Genomic DNA, 26,944 nt, shown 5'->3' on the forward strand with positions numbered 1-26,944 from the left:
TAGTTTCCCTGGTAACCGATAACCCAAGCTGAAGTCAATTCCCCCTATAACTGGTAACCTCTCTCTCCCCCAGGTACCAAAGACTGCTGCCATATCCTGCCCACTGTCTGCCACACATGGTGAGGTGTCGCTCCAGGACCTTGCTTCAGATGTGTAAGCTCCCCCTATCCATTAAACCTTTGATGTCTCTGTGGCTGACTCTGGGGTCTTTCTTTGGTCTTGAAGCTGGGCAAGTGCAGGGCTTGCAGGCCTGCAGGGTGCAGCCCAACAGTCCTATATCTAAAGACAACAGGAAAAGTTCTACTCTGTATCCTTCGATAGATTCTTTTAAAAACAAGAGGGATTTTCGTCTGCTTGTAATTTAGGTCCTACCCAACAAACTAGATTAAGAGTCATGATCATTTCTGCTTTCAGTTCCTCCAAATTGCAAGCCAGTTGGAGTTGTTGACTGAAGAAAAATCACATAACCTAAAAGTTGTGAGCTAAATTTTATTTGAGGAATTTACTGAGGACTATAGCCCAGGACATAGCCTCTCAGATAGCTCTGAGGAACTGCTCCAAAGAGGTAAGGGAGAAGCCAAGATATATAGGAGTTTTTGCTGAAACAAACAAAAAAACCATGTAGTCAAATGTCAAAAGATTACTGCTAATTGGAAAAATCAGACATCTCAAGGTAATGATTTTAGTGCTTTTCTTTGTGTGGGAAGGTGCAATAATCTGGCTCATTGAAATTATTCCTTAGATATGCACCTTAACTATTTAGGGCCAGTATCCTGTTTTTCTCCACCCTGAATTCTCCTCAGGGCACACCATCTGGGTGGCTGCAGTGGCTAAGGGCCTGATGGCAGGCAACATTCCCTGTTTACTGGAATAGAAGTCAACATTCTTTGTTTACTGAAATGGCAGGCAACATTTTGTGTGTGCAGTGTCTGTTTTCTCTGTGTGGAAAACTCTCCAGATCTCTGTGTGTGTGTGTGTGTGTGTGCTCAGCTCAAAGATCACCTCCTCCAGCTTCTCCCTTACCTTTCTCATCGAAAGCGGCCATCTCTCCCCACACTTCTGCACTCCCACTCCATCACTCTATCCCCACTATCCTAACTTATCTTCCTTATTTTTCTTACCACTCTCTTGAAATTATCTTATTCAATTATTTGTTCATTACCTCCCTACCTTTGTATGGAAGCTCCAGGAGAGAAGGTACCACAACAGCTCTGATAGCTGCAGCACCTCCAGAGTCTAAAACCCTATCTCGCACTTACTAAGCCCTCAATAAACATTTGTGGAAAGGATGGACAATTGAGGGGCTACATTGTACTTTATTTTCCTCCTTCCCCTTTAAACACCCTCCAAGTGGAACCACCTGGGCTATAAATCCGGCAGGAACTGGGTAGAGGGCGTTCAGCCTCGCTATTGGCTGGAGTATCTGTCGTTGCTCCTGGCAACCACTGTTCCCCACCAGTCGTGAGGTCGGCCCCTCCTGGACCCGTCCCTCGCCCTCCCGCCTTCGAACCACCGAGCTTCTGCCCAGTGGTAAAAACGGTGCTCGCCCTTTAAGCGGCGGGACTTCTGGTTAACGTCGTCGGCGGCCGCCGGAAGGGGAAGTTTCGCTGCCGAATTCTCCCTCGCTCGTCCGAATTCGGTGGCGCCACGTCTGCCGGTCTCCGCGTTCTGCAACGGGGCTGGGGCGGCTTCCGCCTCGACACCTCCCACTTGCCCAGCGGACCGCGTCGTGAGGGGGCCGGGACAGGAGTCGGGCGGCTTTGCACATCCCGGCCACCGAAGAGGCGAAGATGTCGGACATCGGGGACTGGTTCAGGAGCATCCCGGCCATCACGCGCTATTGGTTCGCCGCCACCGTCGCGGTGCCCTTAGTCGGCAAACTCGGTCTCATCAGCCCGGCCTATTTCTTCCTCTGGCCCGAAGCCTTTCTCTATCGCTTCCAGGTACTGACCGGCGACTGGGGAAGTGGAGACTACAGGCCCCAGGTGGCCCCGCAGCGGCGGAGCGTAGACCGGCTGGTTGCGGACGCGCGGTGCCTGGTGGGACTTGTAGTGCGGTGGCTCCAGCGGTTTAGGGCGGGGTCCTGTGGCCAGGGGGTAGGGTGGAGGCCAAGGGGTTTGAGCGTGGGCCTGGGTAGCTGGAGACGTGGAGGGAGACAACACGGTTTGGCCCGGTGGGAAGGGATTGATTTCGTCCTTCCATTAAAATTGTGCTCCCCACCCTCTACTCAGAGAAGGCGGCAGTGGGAAGGTAAGTCTGATAGTTGTCAATCTATTGGACGCCAGTGAGTAGCAACCTGGGGCCACCTGGAGTAGCTGCCCTCTGACCTCCCTCTGCCACCCACGTGGATGGCATGTGGACGTCGCCTTGCTCAACTACCAGCTGAGTTCTTTTTATGTTAATGGAGTTTCTTCCCAGTAGGAGTGATTTGAAGCCCGAGGTGCAAAGAGTGAGTTTATTTATGTGCATCCCAGATCCTGATCTAGTATCTTGCAGGTAGTAGTTGTATTTATGAAGGAGTGAGTAAAGAGTAAATTGCTCCTGAAATGGAAGTCCTTATTTTTTGAGGCATGAAGGAAACAGCCCAGAGTAACATTCCTGGCAAGAGAATATTAGTTTTCTGGAGGTTATCTTTATTCACTGGATTCTGTGATTTAAATCTTTAATCAGTGGCAGGTCGGATACTAAGATCTGACATTAATTTCGACACGTTGTTTGGACTGTGGGTAACACACTCTTGTCTTCTCTCTCCTCACTGGCTGTTTCTTAGTTTTCTTTGCTGGTTCCCCACCTTCCTGATCCTTAAATATTGTGATGTACCCCAGGACCTCTTTTCCATATTCTCCCTAGCTGTGGGTGATCTCATGTAGCTTCATGGCTTTATATAATTTCTACAAACTGAAGATTCTCAAATACAAATATACATATTTTCAGTCCAGATCTATCTCACTTCCAGACTTGTATACTTGAAATTACCACTTAGATGACTAATAGACATCTCAGACGTAATGTGTCCAAAACAATACCCTTTTCCCTAGAAGTAAATAGCAATTCCATTATTACAGGAGCTCAACCTAAAAGTCATGGACTCATCCTTGACTTCTTATTTCACATCCCACAGTCTGTTAGCAAATTCTGTTTATTTTAGACAGATGTCCAGAATGCAATCCCTTTTCATTCTCTACTGCAAGCCATTATCGTAGCAGCCTTGTTCCTTTCAATCTTTTCTCTAGACAGCTAGAGTGACCCTTTTAAAACATAAATCACATCCTGGCAGCCTTCTGCCCAGAACCTTTTAATGTCTTCTCAACTGGATGAGTAAAGCTCAAGTCCTTTCAGTGGCCTGCAAGGCCCCTACTGCCTCTCTGACCTCATCTCCTACTACTTTCCACCTTGTATATTAGGCTCCACAGTGGAATCCTTTCTGTTTCTTCAGCACCTAACTCCATCCCTGCTCAGGCCCTTTGCACATGTTATTTCTCTGCTTGAGGACGATAACCGTGGTTTATCTCATTACCTCCTTCAAGTCTGCCCAAATGCCACCTTATTGGCAAGGCCTTATTTGATTGCCCCATGTAAAATAGTACCTCTCCTTCACTCTGTCTCCCTTATCCTTAATTTTTCTTGGTTACATATCACCCCTTGATGTTTGTTAGCCTGCTTCCCTTCAGAGAATAAAGCTCCATGAGAGCCGCTTGTCTGTTTACCACTGTCTTTGTTACCTAGATTAGTGTTTGGCATATAGCAGGTGCTTATATATGGGTTGAATGCATGGAAATAATTGGGTACTTGCCGGTGCTGGGCACTAGGGGTACAATAATGAATAGTACAGAAGAAGTCCCAGCTCACATGAAGAAAATAAGAGAGGGGTGTGTGACGGAGAGTGACTTTGATGAAGTGTTCCAGAAAGGCCTCAGAGAAGGTATTTGAACTGAAATCTGAATGGCGAGGAGCCAGCTTTGGGAAGATCTGGCTCTGGGGACAATCTTCCAAGAAGAAGGAGTAATAAGGGAAAGGCTTAGAGGCAGGAATTGGAAACAGAAAGAAGACTGGATGGTTAGTACAGAGTCAGCTGTAGGGACGGGGATTGGTAGTTGAGGACAGAGAGATAGCCAGGGGTGAGTGCAATAAAGTGAAAGAGGAAAGGTAGGCTGGGGCTAGACTGTGTAGGGCTTTGTGGTTTGAACTTTAATTTGAAGGCACTAGAAAGGCTTCAGAGCCTTTTGAACAAAGGACTGAAAAATTGCCTTGGCTTCTCTGTGGGATGGACTTGGTATGTGAATGGGGGAAAGGGTGGGCTAGGTAACAGGATCAGAGAGGTGAGTCAAGTTAGAGGGCAAGAGAGATGGTGGTTTGGACCAGAGTGGCTGTGAAGATGGAAGTGGATAGATTTGGGAGTTGGAGTAGACTACACTGCAGCTTAATGGATGTGAAGGGGCAGGACTTGAAGATGTCACTGTTTTCACAGGAGCAATGGAGTGCCTGGTGCAGCTCTTTTCTGAGATTGGGAATGTTTAGGGAGGCTTAGGTTTGGGGGTGGAGAAAGGTATCAATAAAGAGTTATATTTTGACCATATTAAGCCTAGAGAGGCTTTTTAGGCATCCAGGTGGAGAAGTTAAGCAGGCAGTTGAGTATTAGAATATGATCTGGGTGTGCGGCCAGAATGGCAGACTCTTTTCTATTTGCTTTGGTAAAATACTTGTTGCAGTGAATGTTGTGCACTTTGTGCCCTGTGGCATGTTAGGTAATGCGGCGCCTGAGGAGCAGTGGTCGTAAATGATTGTAAATCGTCAGTGGTCATCAATGAGAAGGTCCTGGTCAAAACTGGCTCTTTGGCCCTCCTTGCAAAATCTTGCTTGTTTCTGTAGTCAGCTTAGTAAAAGTAAGTCTTTCTAATAGCCTACATGTGTATAATATTAAATGTGGTGAACTGATTAGAAAGGTCATCATTCATGTCACACCTTCCATAATGTTCCCATCTTCCTTGCATTGTTTCTTGTGGGCTTGTTATCCTGAAACGGGGGAGAAGCTGCCGGTAGAAGGCAGGGCTTGTTATCCTGAAACGGGGGAGAAGCTGCTGGTAGAAGGCAGGACAGTGTGCTCACTGCCCTGGTGTGGAGAGACCAGTATCTATACTTTCTTTCTGCTACTCTGACTCCTACTCTTTCTGGACAGGTTTAGCTTTCAGACCCACCTGGAAGAACTCATTTGCAAATGCAGTTAAAGGAAAAACTGCATCTGAGAGGCTGATGGGTGAGGACACACAGCCTGTGGTGTGCTTTCTGCTAGAGGCTCCTCTTTTCCTTAAAAGCTGCATCTTTGGACAACTTGGAAATGCTCAATTTAGAATTGTGGATTCATGCTGGAAGTGACAAAAGTTACTTTTCCTCCTTATCTGTGGGTTTCCTCTGAGTAGCTTGTTGGTTTGGAACTCTAAAGTTTAAAATGTTATTTCCTTAGTTTGGGTAAGTGGAAAGGCGTAGGTGTATGTTAAGACTCACTCCACTGTTGCCTAAAGTTCCTCATCTCTTACATTTAAGACTCGTTGATCAGATAGTACACAGTGATGAAATGCCTCCATATTGGTCCCTGATTAACGAGAAGAGAGGCTGCACTTTGCTGCTGCCCTTGTGGTTTCTGAGATTATGTCTCCCAGCGCTGCCCACACGGGAGATTTCATTTCTTTGGACAAAATAACATCACTGCCTTACATCTGTGTTGGGCTTCTCCATATGATACCTCACTTAACCCCCATAAACATCCGGAGGTCAGCGTTACCCGGCAGCCGCAGTTTCAGTTTCTATTTTGGTGAGTTCAAGATAGTTCTAAGCGCTCTTGTTTCACTCTTTTGCATCCTATCTACCCAAACACATAGTTAAGTGTTTAACGAAACATTCTTGAGGGTGATTTCTTTCAAACCAGTCGTAGCAAATTATTGTTCCTTTTCTATTAGAGTAGAAAGACTGTGGGATTTCAAGTAGTTGAGTCATGGTCTCCAGGCCTGGCTTAGCCCCCTTGCAAGCTGTATGCCCTCAGGCAAGCTGTTTATCCTTTCTGAGCCTCAATTTCCCCACCTAAAAGTGGGGAGAATTTAATACCATATTAACTCTGTTCTAAGAGTTAACTGTGTTGTAACTCCATTGGTTATAAGATGCTCCTTTAATTTAATACAATTTTTTGGAAGGGGAGGAGAGTACAGATTACATTAAATGAATATATTGATGGTAAGGCACGTCCGAATTTCAGGAACATGAAAATGAGTATCTTCAAATTGAGGAGAAATGTTACCCACTTCATGCCTCTATTATATAAAAACATAAAAAATGTAAGGTGTCCAGTAAATAATCTGGTAGATAATCTATTAAAAAAATAGTGCCTATTTTTACTTATTAGTCAATAATAATTCCTGCCATTGCTGCCTTCTCTCCTTGGGCAGTAATATTCTAATTTTAATTTGTAATTGAAATTAAAACATAACTGCTGGATTATTATCCTTCTTTTTGTCCTGACTAGAAATGGGAAGATATGTACTCTCAATTTCTCTAATTTGTTTCCGGGAACAAAAAGAAATAGCACCAACCAAGTCTGTGACCAGGCCTGGTGCTTATATTTGCCAAGCTTTTGCTCATGTTCTCACATTTAGCCTGATGACAGCAGCCCTAGCAGACTCATCTGAGTGTGTTGGGAAAGAGAGTCATATAGACCCGTAACTGTAAGGGGAATGAACTTGGTCTGTGGGCTGAGCATAGAAGTAGCCTCAGGGTTTGGATTTAGAACTTTATGGCAAGTGTTCTGGTATGTACAGCTTTAAAATCTTTCCTTTGCAATCCTGTCCACATAAGACAGCTCTGCTGTGGTCTGTAGCTAAGGGTGAGCTCATAGCTTCATTTTTAAACTTTTTGTTGAGTTGCAGTATACAAGCAGGAAAGTGTATGTATTATATATTTATAGCTTGTTGAATTTTCAGAAATTGAACATCAGTATATAACCAGCCACCAGATCAGGACACAGCCAGCATCCCCAAAACCTTCCTACTGCTCCCTTCTGGTCACTACCCACTGCAAGGGTAACTACTGTCTTGACTTTTAATACCATAGATGGTTTTTGCCAGTTTTCTTACTGTTCTATAAATGAAATTGTACAATATGTATTTTTTTGTGTCTAGCCTCTTTTCAACAGTTTGAGAGTCACCCACATTGTTGCATGTGGTTATAGATTGCTCATCCTTATATTGTTCCCTTGTGTGAACAGACCACCATTTATTTACCCTTTCTGCTGGTAACGGGCTTTTTGGGTAGCTCTAGTTTTGGCTAGAATGCGTAGTGCTGCTGTGAACATTCTGGAACACGTCTTGGTGAACATAGGTATGCATACGTACCTAGGAGTAGAATTGATGGCTCCTAATAGCTGGTTTAACGTCCTCAGTTGAGACTGAGTGCCTTTCATTTGATTTTCTTGCCTGTCTAGTGTCCCCCCAGCCCCACCCCCAGGCTCCTCTCCCCCACACCGCCACCTCCTGCCAAAAAAAAAAAAAAGAGAGAGAAAAGCCAGAGTTTGCTAACATCAGCATTTGGCACATGGGTGCTCTTCATTCTTACTTGCTTGATGACCCAGGCAGACTTTCTTTAACTCCAAATCAACCAGTCTGTATTGTTGCAGAAAAATCTTTGTTTTTGATAGTTAAAAAAACCTGCCCTAGACTCTGGGTGGCGTTTGTAATAATTTCAGTAGCACATTGTTTGGGAGGTTTTTGTTGAAGGATGGTTGAACTAAACACTCAACAGAAGTTGTCGGACTAGCAGCTGACGACGAGCAGTGTCTGATGTTTCTTTGAAGGCCTCTACGCCAGGGAGTACGTGGGCTTCTTGCTCTTGTTAAGTGAGGAACTCTGGGAGGGTTACCTCAACTCTAATGAGGGCCCAGCTTTCCTCGTGAAAAGGTGGGTGATTATGCTTCCGGCCTTGGGATTGCTGTGGGGTTAAAGTGAGATGCTTGCCTGCAAGTCCCAGGCTCTTTGCACTGCCCCTGGCTGCTTCTTACGGGTCAGTGCAGGCTTTCTAAGCTCGAAAGGTGCCTTCACCACTCCCAGCCCTGAAAATAAAGCCATTTCCTTATCGTAACTATCTACATATCAGAGGAGAGGAGGGGATTTAGTTGGTTACCTTCAAGGGGAATTTCAGGAATATATTACACTGTGTCCCTCTGAAGAGACGAGCTATCTCCTGGTGTTTTCAGATTATAATTTTAAAGTGATGTAAAAATAATACTAAGTCCCTTAGATCGGTGAGAGCAAGTATACCTCAAGGGTAAGTATAATGAACTGGGAAAAGAAGTGTGCGGTATTTTGACAGACACTGATTTCCAAAGCACAGGTGCACACAGTGGCTAAAAATAGCATCATGGCATCAAGTGTTAGTGAAAAATGTAGTCAGAAAACCCCTGAGGTTTCTTTTCCAAAATCAGGCCTGGAGTAACTTAGAGGAATCCAGGGGGAGTTTAAAATGTGAATTTGTAAAAACCAGGTCAGCACGTGTCTCCTAAAAGATTGTAATAATTGTATGCCCACACAAATTTTTTTACAAAGCACCTTCTTAATCTGCTTTCTTAATTCCAACCTTTTACAAAATCTGTGAGATGAGGAAGGCGGCAGTCAAAGGACAGATGTTACTGGGTAGATGAAGATGCAAACTCACAGGTCCAGACTTTTCCAAGGCCCCGAGCCAAGGCCACAGCTTGCTTGCTTCTGGCCTTTTACCCCCAATGCTTTTTTTTTAAGCGGGGAGAGTGAATTTGTGAGCTTACGCTCAGTTCATTTCAGGATTATACAAGTAGTATAGTAGTACTAAAAATTTTTACTGATTTTTATTATATCTCATAGTAATGATGTCACTTGTGAGAGGCATTGTAAAATAGGGGCTTATTAGTATTACAAACTCTGGAGTCAGGCTGTCTGGGACAGAATTCTAGCTCAGCCACTTACTGGCTATTACTTGGCCTTTCTCATTCTGCCTCCTCATCTCTACAATCTGCCCCCTGAGTTAGGACATGTAAATGAGCATAATAGTGCACTATTTTTTTTTTAAACCATTAACCAAAATGGAGCAAGTATTAGTATATCACTCCTCTTTTACAAATGGGAATTGAGACTCAGGGCTGCTGACTTGTAAGCCCCTACTGAAGTCTCTGTCTTCTCAAATCCTTTCCGGTGCTCTTTCCATCAGACTCAACTGTTTCTGAGATAAAATTGTGAATAAACCAAAATGAATTTTACCCTATTTTGTTTTACTGGTTTAGTTCAAGGTTGTTGGAAGTGACTTTTGGGGTATGTGAAGTGCATTCTCCTCCACAGGGAGTTAAGCTCTGAGGGTTACAGTTCTGTACTTGGAGAACCTGACTTGTCAGCTGTGCCTGGCCAGCCCCACAGCTAATGCCCTGCATTCTAGCCACACCCAAATCGTGAGCAATACCCATTCATTATTGTGCTCTTGCAGTTCTTTGGGACTTTGTACTCATTTTTCCAAGACCAAAAGTTCCCCTTCCTGTACCTACTCTTGCTTCTTTGGACAGACTCCCCATTATCGAGACCTCCTTGATGTAGGGACCATATCTTTCACACTCATGCAATAAGACACACAGCTCTCAAGACAAAAGCCGGCATTATGTGGGCATTTCCAAGTCTGGGAAGGCCATCTTCTTCAACCTCTATAACTTAACATTATTCTGGAGGTGTTAGCCAGTAAATTAGGCAAGAAGAAGATACAAAATTTTATTTACAGATAGAGTTGTATACTTGGAAAGTGCAAGAGGCTGAGTTTTCAAATATCACAAACAATTAGATAATTCAGCTTTGGTGGTTGAGTATAAAAAAGATAGAAATCGAAAGCTCAATAGAAAGGTATGAAAGACTTCTTTCTGGCTGGAAACTGTCTTTATCACATTGAAATAAGAACGGTGTTGGTTCTCGTTCATTTAGAAAAGTAATATGGAGACTAGCCAAGAAGATTGTAACATATGTGGAAGAAAAACAGGAGGGGGATTATTTAATTATATAACTTTGCCAGATAAGAAAATACGTTATAAAACTAGAAATTAAAATAGCTTGGTATTGGTATCGGCATTCGATTCCAAACAGGATAGTCTAAAAGTAGACTTTCCTATAAAAGGGAATCAGTATATGATGAAAGTAGTTTTTCAAATCAATGGAGAGAAGATGGGTCACTCTGTAAATAGTATTGGGAAAACTAGTGACCGTCTAGAAAAATAAGTTGACTCTCTTTCTCACTTCTTACATAAACCACAGTACAACTGGGAGCACTGTTGTATTCTTGGAGGGGAGAAGTACTTGTAAACGTGATACATGATGGATACATTTGCCTACATAAAAATTAAACTTTTACATTTCATTTTATATGGCAAAAATACCACAAAAGCATAAGACTAATGACAGACCAGAAAATAATTGCAACAATGAGAAAGGGCAATTTCCATAATGTGTAAAGAAATGCAAATTGAGTAGAAAAATGAAGAAAGAAAATGCTAAAGCTTTAGAAACATGATTGGTGACTGTGAAATACACTAAATGGTGAAGCTGTGGAGAGAAGACAGACATTAATCTCCATTTTAGGAGGAAGTATAAATCGGTTAAACATTTTTGTAGGCAGTTGGCAATATCTGCTGAAATTAAATGCAAATGTTTGATCTAGCAGGTTGACTCACAGGAATTTATCCTATATGTACATGTATAAAGAGGATATTCATTGTAGCATTGTAATAGTTTCAGTGAAGTTTGGACATCCACACAGAAGGAATATCGTGAAGCCTATAAAAATATTTTTTCAAGGGAGTGAAACAAGGTATAGAACAGTGCAAGGTAAGTTAGGATGAAAAGGGAGGAATAATAGTAATAGAAATGATTGTTTCTCGAAAGAAGTACAATAAATGGATCCGTTCTTGCTGGAAAAGGAGCTGGGAGACTGAGGGTCAGGAGGGAGGCTTACTTCTCACTGTAGACCTTCTGCAGTTTTTTGGGGGGAAGGGAATATTTTTAAGTTATGTATCCATATTGCCTAAATAGCACATTGATTTGAATGGAAAGTTCCTGTTTTACTTCTGTCTTTTGAATATGACATTATTTTGACAAGGTTTGTCATCCCAGTGTATTCTTTTCCTAAATAGAGATAATTACTATACTGTTGGAAATTATCTTCATAAATCTTTTTTCTTTTTCTTTTTTTTTTCCCACTGTAGTTGATTTACAATGTTTCAGGTGTACAGCAAAGTGATTCAGTTATACTGTAATTCGTTTTTGATAGGCATAACTATAAGCCTGATCTCAGTAAAGATTAACCATATATGTCTTTAGTATTGATTTTTTTCAACTTGTTTAGAAATATTTATTGTTTATTTTATGATGCCATCTCATTCCATTGACTTGCACATCAAAGTCATTGTAGCTAATATGAACTTTTCTTCAGTTTTCTTGAGTTATATTGGTGATGTCCATTTGGTAGCTCTCATCACTGAGGAGAATGTTTTTCAAGGGTTAATTTTGTTTAGTTAAAAGAAAAACAAGCAAACAAACACCCATCTTAGAGAAACTAACAGCCGTGTTTATTTTGATCTGGACAGATTTGGAGGCCGATTACTGCCACCTTTTACTTCCCTGTGGGTCCAGGAACTGGATTTCTTTATTTGGTCAATTTATATTTCTTATATCAGTACTCTGCACGACTCGAAACAGGTATGTTATCTGTGGTTGTTTTAAGTATTGTTTCTGTCTAATTTACTAATCCATGTATTTACTTATTGGAGGAATTTTGAGGGCAGGTGGCATATATAAAGAAATTACATAATGGTGTAAATGCACAGTAAGTAGTGACTGTGCCAGGAGTCTACTAGGCGCTTAGATTATTCATTTTTTAATCCTCACAGCATCATCATGAGATGTAAGCAGCAGTGTCACCATTTTATAGGTGAAAAAAATACAAGAGCAGAGGTTTACACATCTTGTCCATCTCCTGTGTGTGCCTCTCACTTCATGTGACGTCTCCCTCATTTCTGTCACACAGCAGTCCCTGTTCTTTAAAGCACAATTGGACTGAAGTGTATATATCTCCTAAATTGGGGTTGAAAAACACTACTTTATGCAAGTAAAAGCCTAGACTTAGTCTCTGTAATTGAAACATGCAACTTTAAAAAAAAATTTTTTTAATAAATAAATTTATTTATTTAGTTTTGTTTGCATTGGGTCTTCGTTGCTGCGCGTGGGCTTTCTTTAGTTGCGGTGAGCGGGGGCTACTCTTCGTTGAGGTGTGCGGGCTTCTCATTGTGGCGGCTTCTCTTGTTGCGGAGCATGGGCTCTAGGTGCGCGGGCCTCAGTAGATGTGGCACACAGGCTCAGTAGTTGTGTCTCGTGGGCTCTAGAGCACAGGCTCAGTGGTTGTGGTGCACAGGCTTAGTTGATCTGTGGCATGTGGGATCTTCCTGGACGAGGGATCGAACCTGTGTCCCCTGCATTAGCAGGCAGATTTTTAACCACTGCGCCACCAGGGGAGTCCCTCTTTTTTTTTTTTTAATTATTATTCACGGTGTTAGAGCGTTTATACTCAATATGAAGCACTCAACTTTTAAAAAATATATAGCCAGGATTTTAATAGCATGGTAGTTTTTCAGATATGACTACCTATATGGATAAGCTATAAAATTCTTTTCTTAAAACTTTCTTACTGAATTGTTATTTATTTTCTACAATACCTTATATGCTTTTCTGAGTTACTTATACTGAGAAGCAATAACTCGATAGACTGCTGTGTCAAAATATAATTTGGCAAAGCCTAAATGATTTTGAAAATGTGGTCTAACTTCAGAGACTAGAAACCTGATGGCTGTTAGCTCAGGATAGAAAATTCTGAGCTACCCTTAAATCTAAGTCAGTGCTCATATGCTTGAGAATTGTGAATCAGTCTCACAACTGCAGGGATATAGAAGGTTGGACATTCGGTGTCAAATATCATTTTTCCTTAAATTGACATTTGCTGTTAGGTGCTTTTTAAGAAGAGGGAAATCACCGTGTTAATACAAAGTTTTGGGTAATAGACTATTACTTCTGGAAGGGACCTAGCCCATTCCCTTAGTTTTATAAAGGAAGAACAGGAGATTCAAGCAAGTAAAGTGACTTGGCTGAGGTGAAACTGACAACCAGGACTCTGACCGCCATATCAGGGATTGGATCCTTAAATCTACCAGAATATATGATGTTCATTCTCCCTTGCCAACTTGCTTAGCATTCTACCCCTCTGATATGATTTAATTGAGGGTTAAGCCGTGGGAGGAATTTTTTTTTTATATCAGTAGTAAACTCTAGATTAAATGTGGATGATCCGTGACCACTTGTTAAAAATTGTATTATGGGGCATTTTCAAACATATACAAAAGTAGAGAGAAAGGTTAGTGAACCTCTTTATTTTTTTTCCTTTTCATTTAGAGAAAACTCACCTAACATAAAGTTCCTCAGTTAACCATTTTAAAGTGTACAACCCAGTGGTCTTTAGTATCTTCACAAAGTTGTACAGCCATCACCACTAATTCCAGACATTTTCATCACCCCCCGAAAAACCCAAGCCAGCAGTCTCCATTCTCCCTCCCCCTCCTCCCAGCCTCTGGCAACCACTCATCTACTTTGTGTATGGATTTGCCCATTTGGGACATTTTATGTGTCCTTCTGTGACTGGCTTCTTTCACTTAGCATAATATTTTTGAGGTTCATCATGTTGTAGCATGTGTCAGTATGAGCCCCTTTTAATCATCACTCATCTTTAACAGTTATCCCATAGCCAGTCTTTTTATTTTTTTTTTTTTTTGCGATACGTGGGCCTCTCACTGTTGTGGCCTCTCCCGTTGCGGAGCACAGGCTCCGGACGTGCAGGCTCAGCGGCCATGGTTCACGGGCCCAGACCGGGGCACGAACCCGTGTCCCCTGCATCGGCAGGCGGACTGTCAACCACTGCGCCACCAGGGAAGCCCAGGATTATTTTTTTTAAATGGACTGTATATATCATGTAATTGTGATGGGGTGTGTGTGGGGGGAAGTAACCGTTTGAGATAGAGGGAACTTACAGTCATTTGTCCTTTTCTCCGCCCCTCTCCTAGTCTTGCTGCTGGAGGCATGAGGATCATCCTTAGAAGGGAGAGCTGGGCCAATGTTGATTGTTCTGCCCAGTAATAAGACAAAGCCCAGTATGTGGCATAGCAGAAAGAACACTGAACTAGTAATTAGACTTCACTCTGCTTCTAAAAGCCATGTGACTTCGGTCATGTAACTGTATTTCCTCATGTGCGAAAAGAGGGTGTAGGTTTTTCCATTGTCCCTCACAGATATGGTAGGAAGAGTCAGGGCCATGGAAAGGTGTGGCTGCCCCCTACTCCCCCACCATTGTTTTCCTTTGCTAGAATGTGAGGTCCTGGAAGACGGAGACCAAATCCTCTTGGTGAGCCCAGTGCCGGACTGCGCTGTAGTGAGCGTGCGTGTGTGTGCACGTGCGTGTGTGTGTGCACGTGCGTGTGTGTGTGTGCGCGTACGTGTGTCTCCAGTCATAACAGCAGTAAGTGCTTCCCAGCCTAGTTGTGTGGAGAAGCCACAGTGGTAGGCAGAACGGACATGGTTCTTCCCCTGACGGAGCTTATGGTCTAGTGGAGGGAGAAGGGATTAACCAGGTAATCACGAATAGGTCTCCATCTCATGATGAGAGCCATGAAGGAAAGGCCCCCAGGCTGTGAGGGGCTTCAGCGGATGGGGTCTCAGTAGCTGTGGACCTGACTGTCCTCCCTTTGGGTTTCTTTTGGCTCGTGCTAGTTGAGCAGAGCATTTTACGGACTGGAATTCAGTTAGGGGAACACAGATTATGAGCCTTGATACCCAGGCAACTTTACTTTAGGGCTTAATTGTGGACACGGTTTTATATATTAAAATTTTCTTTTACATCCGAGGAGTGGTTTTAAAATATTCTCATTTTGTGTTTTCTCTACAATTTTTTGAAGTATTTCTCAACATAGAAGTCTCTTTGTTCCGAAATTCTGAACCATGACATTTGGCTTATTTTTGTTTCCAGGAGCTTTTGATGGGAGGCCAGCAGACTATTTATTCATGCTCCTCTTTAACTGGATTTGCATCGTGGTATCCTTCCGTCTGTCATTTTGGGCCAGAAATAACCAGGTTTTTTTTCAGGTTTGGGGAAATGGGCAGTAATCTGCATAACATTTTAAATGATAGTATTTGCATCTTTGTTTACTATGGTTAATAGTTAAGAATCATGAAAGTTCTTGTCAAAAGCGGTAGTAAATCACATAGCTGTGGAGTGATGCATTCCCCTACCATTGCCTTTGTGGGGTTTTTCCACATTTGGTTGAGTTTTATTACCGTTCCCTCTTCTTGTTCCCAGTTCTCTGTGTTCTGGTGTGTGGCAGCTTGTTGACTGCAGCTCAGAGAGATTCCGTGCCGTGAGATAGCTTTTGAAAGCTGTGGTCCTTATCAGAAAATTAATTTACAACCAGCATCCTTTCTGACTTTAGTGCTGTCTTTGTCTCGAGGTCCTAAATGGTAATTCGGTCCCTCTGTAAGTGCCTGGCTCTGGGAAAGGACACAGCATGCCTCTCTGCTTGCTGTGTGTCAACCACAGCTGTCAGCAGCCTTCCGGCCGCAGACCTTTACAGATAGAGCAGCAGAAGGGGCTTGGTGGCTCAAGTCCTGTGCACAGTTGGTGAGCTCAGAATGGCTTTGGGGTTTAGTGTCCATTGAAACTTGGCCAAGAGCCAGAAAATTGTGGCACTCTGGATGCCCTTTCCCTCCTTAAGGGAAGATAAAAAGATTGTTTTGGACTTCACCTGTGCTGTGGAGCCCTGAATGTGAGCAGACGCATTATTTGTTTCAGAGGCATGTTTCACATGCCCCTCCATCTCCTAATTGAAGGAGAGCTGCTAAAATACAGTGGCAGGGCACGGAGGACACAGGCAACCCAACTGAGTCATGTGCCAAAGAAGTTAATTTCTACTATTTCCTCGTCATCGGATAGTTTAATAGCGTGTTCACAGTGAAGATTATTAGATACCTTTGTGTTCTGGGGTGTTTTAAGCAACCTGAACTATAGAAAAGTGTTTTCCTTCAGAAAACTGGAATGAAATGAACTTTTATTAGGTGTAGAATGCTTTATTTGTGTCTGATCTTTAACTTTACAAACCAAGATTACTGGCTTAGCAATGGATATGCAGGTAAGTGTCCCTTGAAACTATTTGGCCTTTCATGTGTTTCAGACTTACTGTTAATGACCTTTGACAGAAGTTTAAATTGCATTAACTGCGTGGTTAATTATATGGTATTTTGAAGCTCTTATGTGAGTTACCTAAATCATTACTGTCCTTGCTCATTTCTGGCTTCTGTATTAATGTATGAATGTTGAGAACGATGGTTTATCCAGTGTTTTCTGCGCATGTGTGTGGATATGTGTTTTTAAAAAATTGAGAATACATGGTAAGTAAAGCTTTATTGCATACTTTTTCCAAGTAACAGAGCTTGACCCTGATATTCCTGAATCCATCCCAAATAATATAATTGTGTTGTATTTTATTAGAGGATTTTAAGGCATGCATTGCATGATTAAGTAATTCTGATGAGTTGAATTTCCCTCTGCTTTTCGAATAACCGTGGGAGAGTTTACTTGGAGGGGAGAGGTTGGAAAGCAGAGAAGAGGTCGGTTTGCGCTAGGCCTCTGGAGCCTTTACGTGTTCGTTTCTTTTGCAGCTGCTGCTGATTCCTCTGATCATGTCAGTACTTTATGTCTGGGCCCAGCTGAACAGAGACATGATTGTATCATTTTGGTTTGGAACACGATTTAAGGTACTCTAACCTAGCTGGGAAGATTTCCTTTTCATTTGTCTTTGCAGAAATCCCTCTCTTCAGCCCAGAGATGTACTTTCTGACACGTGCAGAAGAGGTCACTGCAGAGCAGTAAACCGTAGGCAAGCCCCTTCTCCCCGCCTCAGTCCCCCTGGATTTCTTTAGCCAACCCTGAGGCCTTTGCTGACTATTACTTCTCACTTCCTCTGGAGCTCAGGCCCTTTAGGCATGTGTCCTGAGTGATCTCATGTATGTGTGTGTGGTAGGGGGAGGGGAGGAAGGACACTCACGTGGAACCCTCTCTTTCAGTCTGTTCTTATCATTGCCTGTTATGTATTTTACACTTAAGCTGAAACAGATTGGTTCCCCGCCCGCCCCCCCAAACGCTTCCCTTTGTGCCTTCTCTCACAGCTTTCCACCTGTAACATCTTTTTTATTTTCTTTCTCATGTAAATCCTGCCCATTCTTAATTTGAGTGGGGGACTAAACATATTTCCTGCCTCTCCTCCCTGGAATTGGTCTTGCCTTTGGGCTTCTGCTGTGTTCTTATAGTAGTCACCGCATTCTGCCTTCAAGCTATTGATGTGTAACCCTTTCTTTACCAGTTTGTGATGTTTTTTGCAACGCCCTTAGCTCTTAGTATGATGTCTTGAAACTGGTAAGGGGTGTTGACCTCAAGTAAATAGGCTGCCAGATACTTCTGCAGCAAAGATGGGTTTACTTGGGATCAGTGGAGAACTGCATTTCAGGGTCTGCAACCATGGTGAGCCACGAGCAAGTCCCTACATGCAAAGGGAAGGAGAGCGCTTTATATAAAGAGGAAAAGGAAGTCAAGAGGTGTGGTAAACGAAGCTTTTCATTGGCTGAGTCCTTGCAGGGAAAGAAGTCTGTCTTCTTCCTCTTGGGCTCTGCTGTTGAAACAGGGCGTGAGAGCTCCCCCTTCTGGTCTCCCAACCCTACTTAATGGAGGGTTCTGTTTGCTAATTTTTTTTTTTTACAGGGGCTCAAATGTTGAATTCATCTGGAGAGCTGTCTTACTTGGGAGAGTGTTAGTTCAAGAGATCAGTGTGTAACGTGATAAAGATTCAAAGTAATTTTGTGAAATATGTAAAAGGAGAACCTAAAAAGATGGGGTGTTTTATAGCTGATTGGTAACAATTTGCTGGCAGGAGTCTTAATGTGACTCTATTATGGACCATGTTTTTATTAGCATCCATAGGACACTCATCTGCTTTCTTTTTTTTTTAGTATTTATTTATTTATTTGCTTGCACCAGGTCTTAGTTGCAGCAGGTGGGCTCCTTAGTTGCGGCATGTGGGCTCCTTAGTTGCGGCATGTGGGCTTCTTAGTTGTGGCATGCATGTGGGATCTAGTTCCCCGACCAGAGATCAAACCTGGGCCCCCTGCATTGGGAGCACGGAGTCTTAACCACTGTGCCACCAGGGAAGTCCCACACACTCATCTTCTTTCTAAAGCTATTTGTTATAATTCAGCAGGGTATGTATTGGATCTGAAAACTATGGGCAAAGTACTCTGTCTCCAATTGCTAATATCTGAATAAGTATGATGCTAGGGACCTCTCTGGTGGCGCAGTGGTTGGGAGTCTGCCTGCCAGTGCAGGGGCATGGGTTTGAGCCCTGGTCCGGGAAGATCCCACATGCTGCAGAGCAACTAAGCCCGTGCGCCACAACTACTGAGCCTGCGCTCTAGAGCCTGCGAGGCAGAACTACAGAGCCTGCATGCCACAACTACTGAAGCCCTTGTGCCTAGAGCCCATGCTCCGTAGCAAAAGAAGCCACGACAATGAGAAGCCCTCACACCGCTGCGAAGAGTGGCCTCCGCTTGCCGCAGCTAGACAAAGTACAAAGACCCAATGCAGCCATAAATAAATAAATAAATAAATAAGTAAGTAAGTAAGAAGGCTTGAAACAGTAGGAATGATGCTAGATTGTTAAAAGGAACTTTTGCAGTGACTTTCCAAAGGATTTATTTATTTATTTTTTAAACATCTTTATTGGAGTATAATTGCTTTACAGTGGTGGGTTATAAAAGCCCTTCTCGATAGAACCTTCCCCATTTCAGCCCCCTAGCAGCTGTATCCTCTGTAGGTATATTCATGTTTGTGTGTATTCTTTCCTAGGCCTGTTATTTACCTTGGGTTATCCTTGGATTCAACTATATCATCGGAGGCTCGTAAGTGATATTAGATTTATTTAATTGCAAACTAACCCTTGGAAGAGTTCCATTATTCTTTATCTTCCTTCTCTAATCTTTATAACACTTCAAAGAATCTCAACGTTGATACCTTAGTACCTTATACTTTTGAAATAATTTCATTTGGATGTAATTGATTAAAATTGCAGGGCTTTAAGCACATTTAGCACTGAATGGTTTTTTATTATTGTTGTTGTTTGTTATAGTATGCTTCCATATATGTGTTTTTGAATAAATATTTATTTCTGGATTCACTGTCCGGATTGAGCAAATATAGACCTAATTTTATCCAAGCCAACTCTGTGCGTAAAATTCCTGTTTTTTTAATTCTTAAGGCATTTCCAGAATGCCTTGGAAACTGCTCATCAGTCACAGAAATGCACAGATTCTCAGATGGGAAGTTTTGTCAGTGGTTTAATAGTATAGAAGTTTGGGCCAAACAGGGTCAAATTTCTAGTCTGGAATTAGACCTGAGACTTAGGAAAATCTTGAATGCATCCAGTCAGAATTTTGGAAGGAGGATTTCAAGATGCAGTTATTCTAAGAACTCCTGTTTCTTACACCACAAAATATTTTTAACGTTTTTAAACGGATTTCGCTAGTGCTAGTTCTTAATGCGATGACCTCTTTGCTCTATATGGTCCTAACTTCTGCTGCATATCCACAGGGAGAAGGGAATGAATCGAGTAAACAGGTTCTGTTTAGAGTAGAGCAAGTCCGGGGCTTGGTAAAACTGCCCTGCCGCCCAGAAGGGCAGAATCTGGGAGCAGTTGTAGATGGTGATTTGTCCCTAAGAGGAATCATGTTGCAGGCGGAGGCGGAGAAGGATATGTAACAGTAAGAATTGATCTGTAAAACCTTGAAGTGGCCTGTGTGTCAGCCATGGGAAGATTGAAGAAGGGCAGTGTTTATTTTAGGATTACAAGGTGAAGGTCAGCTTTCCAGAGTGATCTCTGTGATGTCTTACAGTCAGGGACCCAAGAGGTGAGGGAGACGTGATCCATGGTTCCAGGAACGAGGGAGTGGACGTTTTTCATCCCTCCTTTCCTTACTCCCATGCTTCTCTCTTGCCAGCCTTCAGTTTTACCCACGTTTTGCAAATATGGTATTCATGACTGAAAGCGTTCAAAAGCTTGCTTTGTGGCTTGCCCCAACTCCTGAGGCAGGAAGTAGCAAAAACAACATGTTGAGGATGGGCAGGGGCTTGAAAGAGATGTCAGAGGGGCAGCTGGCCTTGAAGAGCACAGGCCCCATTGGTCCAGCAGGACGGATTTTGCTTCTCATTCAGAATGCGTGTGCCTCTCAGACTTTATAAAAGGGCTCACTGTCGAGCTGTCACAGACTCCCAGCGACCAGAAACAGGCTGCCACGAAGGATCTCTTCCCTCTGCTATTAGCTAAAACTTGCTGTGTCTCACTTCACTGCTTGAATGTCTTTAAACTCATTTGGCTCTCTGTTTGCAGGGTCATCAATGAGCTAATTGGAAATCTTGTTGGACATCTTTATTTCTTCCTCATGTTCAGATACCCAATGGACTTGGGAGGAAGGAATTTTCTATCCACGCCTCAGTTTTTGTAAGTGTTTCTTCCCCCTCTCGTTTGATAATCATCTTATTGTCCATGTTTGTCAGCATCCTGATAAAAACTCTGCGAGGGGTGAGATTTCCCTCTCAGTCTGATGGAGAAATGTGAGCCAACCAGGGACTTGCCCAGGTCACTCCAAGCCAAGGCTTGGTCTTCTCCTGGAGCCCTCGTAGCCAGGGGCCGCCGAGCCTAGATTCAGGCATCCCGGGGAGCCGTGGGCCCTGCAGAGCGGGCGGCACGCCTGTGTGCATCCAGTGTGTGCAGCAGGGGGCCAGGGTGACAGGGTTATCAGTTTTACCCAAGATTTTGCCTGAGGAAGGGGTAAGAGGGTAAGTAGTCTCATTGGTTAGCAGTTTAAAACATTTTTATATTCAATATTATAGACCAGAATGTTTAAAGGACTTTTCAACGTTAAAATGAGAGACGGGAGGCTTGTATAGTCCCGCCCCCTGGGAGGATGTGCGTGTTCTTTCTCTGTTTGCAGGGTTTACTAAAGTGAGGAGGCCAGGGGCACAGCTTTGGTTTCGAGACAGACTTGGGTTGGAATCCCATTCCCGTCGTCTACTAGTTCATACATTGGGAAAGTGACTTAGTAAATCCCCCGAGCTTTAGTTTGCGAGTCTGTGTGTTGGGGGAGGCCCTGTCTCACGGGTCTGCAGGAGGTGGGGTTTACCGTTAGCAGCGCAGTAGTGGATGCTCAGTAAGTACAGGCTCTCAGCCTTGCTCCTGAAGTTGGGGCGGGGGGCGGCATTCTGATGAGCCCCCAGAGACGCTGACACACTTAAGCATTCAAGTAGTGTGACCATTCTGTCAGTGAAGCAAAAGGCTGTCGAAGACGGGACAAGTGAAATCACCATCTGGGTGTCACAGCCGGCCTGACAATCACGCTTAATCTCCAGTTGGGCGTATGCAATAATAGCTTGCGCTTAGAAGCTTAAAAAAAAAACAACAAAAAACAAAAGCAAAAAACCCTTTTCACATCTTGCTCGTTTTAATGTTTTCCAGTTTGTCATTCTTCCAGGGGGTCAATGAGGGCAGTAGGCACCCCTTCCCCCTACTTTTATAGGTTAGAGGAAGGTTTTTTATGGTGAAATACAGTATACAAACAGAGAAGTACACTATTGTTGTATTTTTTTTTTTTTTTTTTTCTTTTTTGTGGTATGTGGGCCTCTCACTGCTGTGGCCTCTCCCGTTGCGGAGCACAGGCTCCAGACGCGCAGGCTCAGCGGCCATGGCTCACGGGCCCAGCCGCTCCGCGGCATGTGGGATCTTCCCGGACCGGGGCACGAACCCGTGTCCCCTCCATCAGCAGGCGGACTCTCAACCACCGCGCCACCAGGGAAGCCCTGTTTTGTTTTGTTCTGTTTTTTTCGTTAAGAGCATAAGAAGAAACTTGTTTCTCTTGTGAGCCTTGAGTTGCCTTCAGGCTAAAAAAAACCCCAAATGACCAGTCTGCTTTCTAATTATCAAAGGACGCAGTAACAGCAGGTTTGGAGTTTTGATCTAGGTTTATCGAGTCGGATGGCAGATGCATCATTAAAAAAAAAAAAACTTGTTGCTTTGGGGGGCAGCCAAGAACTATTTTACTTTAAACAGCCATATTCTGACTTAATGGCTTGGAGAGATTTCTCAATTGTGGGCAACAACGTGTATGGGATTCTAGTGGCAAAATCGACAGCCCACTGGAGCCTGCCTTCCACTTGAGCTTTCCCTGTTGGTGGAAGCCCTTCTGTTAAATTTTGCATAAAGATCAGATGACAAAATGTAGCTCCTTGCAAAAGCAGTAACTGCTTTGAAATTACCATAAATCTTTGTTGATTATGTATAATTGGGTATCTTTTTATACTAATTACTTGCATTTAATTTCGCTATCTGTTTAAGCAGTGGCGATGGCTTCCATATTGTCTCAGAGTAAGAAGCAAAGCAAGACAGCCTTGGTGTTGCCTTTTTTAAGTCTTCCAATTTATTACATACTTTGGAGGAATGTTATTGTGCCAGAACGTCATGAATGTTGGGAAACCAGCGCTTGGAAATACATGTTGATGTAATGATAAAACTGTATTTGTTTAAAAGGGAGGATGCGAGTTATAGAATTCTAAGTCGTATCACTATTTTGCATTCCACTTAGAAAAGTAGACAGATCCTCTTCTGTGCACAGCTATTTTTCTGTTTACAAGGGGTTTAATTGTCTTTGGGGAGGGAGCGTGCAGCTAACTGGGTTGATGTAAACACATGAGGACTCCGGTCACTAACTGTTGTCACCTGAATCTCATGCTGTGTGTCCTGCGGAAGTGTGAGGTGTAGGAAGTGGTGTGGGGCATGAGCTCCAGAGTCAGGCTGCCTGGGTTTGAATCCTGTCTGTCACTTTAGAAGAGCTTTGCTCAATTCTGCCTCAGTTTTCCCATCTATAAAATGGGGTAATAGTAGTGCCAACCTCATAGGGCAGTCGTGAAGATGAGAGGCACTTATAAACATGCAGCACCCGGTGTAAGGGAGATGCTTTATGATAAGGTTGAACTCTGCAGGCTTCCTGCTGTGGGCAAGTCACCCCTCGTGGTTTGCTCTTGGTGCCATGAGGGGTTTAAAAAGAGGTATCGGATCACGGTCTCTGCCTTCAAGACAAAAATTGAACCATCAGGATCTGATTCGTGGAATAGGTTAAAATACATTCTCAGTTTACTAATAGTCAAGGAAGGGAAGTAGTTAGAAAAACTATTGTGAACATAGAGTCCTGGGTTTACATTTTCTTAGCGGTTCTGGGACTTAATTTATTAATTTGTAAGGTGAGAAATCAGCTAACCTTTTCGGGCCTCAGCTTTCCCACCATCTATGAGAGAAAGATTGCAGTTGGAGGGCAAACTATGAATCAACTTTAAAACACGTCCAAATTCCAAGACAGAAAGCTGTCTTCTCCGCTGTCCCTTGATGGACGCCGAAGAACCCAGCAGCATCGTGGTGATGCCGGGCGGTGCTCAAACACGCTGGCTGCAGATTTGTCCTTTGGAACTGAATTTATTTTGTATCCTTTGAGCCAGTTAGAGCCATAGTTACATAAACTAAAATGCTATATAGATGGTCCTTTCTGGTTGTTGGGCTCGTGGGTGTAATATTTTTGTTTCCATACTGTTCCTGCACGAATTGCTTTTATAATCAGGGAAAAAAAAAGTTAGAGTGTGAAGTTAGCGCGAAAGCTTAGTAAATTAAAAAGAAAACATAAAAAGTGAGTGACTTCTGTGGTCAGGGCATTGAGCTAAGTGCTGAAAAGGCAAAGTGCAATAAGACATTGTCCTCAGCCTCTCCGTGGCCACAGACGAACGTAATTCAATGTGACAGATGCCGTGGGAACCCCAGGAAGGGAGATGGGATGGACAACTGCGTGGAGAAGTGACTGTGCTTTTCTCTCCTTTTGTTTCTTCCCCCCTCTGCTCTAGGTACCGCTGGCTGCCCAGCAGGAGAGGAGGGGTGTCAGGGTTTGGTGTGCCCCCCGCTAGCATGAGGCGAGCCGCCGACCAGAACGGCGGAGGCGGGAGACACAACTGGGGACAGGGCTTTAGGCTCGGGGACCAGTGACGGAGTGGCCTCTGGCCTGCCCACCAGCCCTCCACTCAGATGACGTTTCCTCCCAGTGCCGGGTGACCTTTACCACCGAGTTCTAGCTAACGCTGTTGGACCTGACCCACACTGAATGTAGTCTTTCAGTACAAGACAACAGTTTTTTAAATCCTGAAGAAAAAATATATGTTCCTCGAGTTTCGTGATTCTCATTCAAGTCCTTACTGCTAAGAAGAACAAATATCAACTGGGCAGATTTCGGAACTGACCTTAGTTTTTGGTGTCTTCTCTTCCTTTTCCATCTGAATCATGGGTTTCAGCAGGTTCCGCTCTGCTGGCACCAAGCTGGGTATCCGGCGTTGGGTCACCAGACCCCTGTCCCGGGGGCTCTTAGCTCTTTCTCGCACCCACGCCTGCCTCCTCCTTCCCCAGCCTCACACTCCCAGCTAGAGGAGATTGCCCATGAATTGGTCCTGCCTCTGACAAGCTCGCTTTATTTGTTGGCTTTTGCCAAGGCTTGGCCACAGAGGCCTTGTTCCCAGCGTTTTACGGTGGCAGAACAGTAACCGTAGGGCAGAAGGCGGACAACAGATGAAGAGCTTCCTCAGCTTTTGGGATAGCCGTGGCCTGGTATCAGTTGCCACCGTTTGCCATCTCTTCAGCTGTTCTGATAAAAAAAGCACCGCTGAGTCAGTGAGGACCACAGATCGGTATTAATGAGGCCTGAAGGTCCTTGCTAGGCATTTTTTATCCTAAGTGATCAAAACCCTAGTGGAGTTGCATCTTACACAGGGGCTGTGTTTAGCCGCGGGCATAATCCCAGTGCATCTCGTGTAGGGCATACTGGCTCTGTGTGTACCCAGAGTAGCGGATTTGTATTGTGCTAGAAAGTTCCAAAGCACATTGGCCACAGGGAGAAGCTCTCTTTGAGAGGTGCCTGGGCATTGATTGATTTGACTTCATTCTCCTTCTGGGTGTATGTTTATTGAGTAAGTAAGAGTGGAGGGAGAACCTTAAACCCTCTTTAAGTTGTCTTTTTTTTTAAACCAAGGCCCCATTCCCCACCCCCATGGCCATATGCTTCAGTTAATCGTGAGGAGGGTGCAGCTCCTCTGTATGTAGATCTTATTTAGAAGCTGTTGTAAGCACATCTAAGTGAATCACGTAATTTTGGGTGTAATGGCTTTAGAGTCATCTGTGTTTGAGGAGCTTTTTTATTTCGAGTCATGAAGGTACATCAGACCATCTTCACCCACAGCTCCTTTTTTTACAGGTGGGCTTTTTCCATCAGAGCTAGGCTTGTCACCGGATAGCTTTTTGAAGGCTGCGACGTTTCACACAGGTTCTTATTTTATATTTTTATTCTGAAAGCAAACTGCTAAGAGCAGTGCTGAGTGGCTGCCATACTTTGAGTCAACTAGAGAAGGCTTTGAACATTTTGACCAGCGATTCTGTGCAGGAGACACTGTGTGCTAAGAGTATGACTCTTCACCCCACTCTGAAGCAGTGACGTGTGCTATTCTAGGAAGTGGGGATTTGAAATCCGCTCCTCGTTTTTCATGAAGTTTGTTCGAGTGTACCTCTTCATATTTAATTTATATGATAAAATAGGCGGCGGGGAGAATCTGAACCCTAACTGTCATATGTTTGCTGTTGACCTGTGGCCAGAATAAAATTTACTTGTAAAATTTTAGAAGCCCTTCTTCCTGTTACGTCATACTTGCCACTCACTGTGCAGGAGTGGAGACTCATTGTATGTGTAAGAAGATTCTCACGGTAAGTGAGCTAGTCTCCCACACGCTGTCACAGCAGCTCAACTGCCTGAGAGCAGTAGTCTTTCTGAAGGTTACAAGTATTCCTTAGAATTCTTCAGTTCAAGGCAAAATGTTCATTAAATTCTTCCTCTTAAACACATTTAAGAAGCTGATAATTTTTATTAATTTTGTCTGGATTACCTATCTTTGGGGAATAATTTTAGCTAAGCAAGCTATTTGAGATTTGATTTGGCAAGGCAAGACATGACAGCAGATTCTCTTTGTGAAAGAAGATAAATCCTAATTTTGTATAGAGAAATTCCCATTTTGTAACTAATCCTTTTTATTGGTAAGAATTGTAAATTAAAATGTACAGCTTCATGGTTGTATGTCTTAAGTTTCTGTATCCCTACTCTGCTGCCTCTTTTAGATATGACATAATTTATGTAGCTAGTCATCTCTTGGTGGGCATTGAGGAGTGTCCAGTGTGTGTTGCTATTATAGCCGCACAGCAAACTTTTTAAAAAAAATTTTTTTTTGGCTGCGTTGGGTCTTTGTTGCTGCGTGCAGGCTTTCTCTAGTTGCGGTGAGCGGGACTTCTCTTGTTGTGGAGCACAAGCTCTAGGTGCGTGGGCTTCAGTAGTAGCAGCATGCGGGCTCAACAGTTGTGGCTCACGGGCTGTAGAGCGCAGGCTCAGTAGTTGTGGCGCATGGGCTTAGACGCTCTGCGGCATGTGGGATCTTCCCTGACCAGGGCTCGAACACGTGTCCTCTGCGTTGGCAGGCGGATTCTTAACCACTGTGCCACCAGGGAAGTCCCAGCAAACATTTTTGTACCTCCTTCTGTTCACGTGTTGGAAAATACCTGTAGGATTAATTCTTGGAAGCAGGATTTTTAGTTTTTCATTATAAGGAAGCAGGATGCTTCAGAACATTGGGTTAGGGGTTATAT

At 43.6% G+C, this 26,944-nt stretch overlaps 1 protein-coding gene across 1 annotated transcript; it reads left to right on the forward strand.

Moving 5' to 3' along the window:
• The first annotated feature begins 1,590 nt into the window (after nt 1-1,590).
• On the forward strand, nt 1,591-26,373 carry DERL1 (derlin 1). The gene is made up of 8 exons (XM_022553992.3): nt 1,591-1,943; nt 11,630-11,741; nt 15,109-15,173; nt 16,238-16,264; nt 16,794-16,889; nt 19,030-19,082; nt 20,567-20,677; nt 24,118-26,373. Exons 1-8 carry the CDS (start codon nt 1,791-1,793, stop codon nt 24,254-24,256), a joined length of 756 nt encoding a protein of 251 aa, XP_022409700.1. The 5' UTR covers nt 1,591-1,790; the 3' UTR covers nt 24,257-26,373.
• The last annotated feature ends 571 nt before the right edge of the window (nt 26,374-26,944 follow it).

The sequence above is a fragment of the Delphinapterus leucas genome, chromosome 17 (assembly GCF_059928025.1).
Source record: "Delphinapterus leucas isolate spDelLeu-1000000601 "Yukka" chromosome 17, BTC_Dleu_Yukka2, whole genome shotgun sequence".
Taxonomy (NCBI): domain Eukaryota; kingdom Metazoa; phylum Chordata; class Mammalia; order Artiodactyla; family Monodontidae; genus Delphinapterus; species Delphinapterus leucas.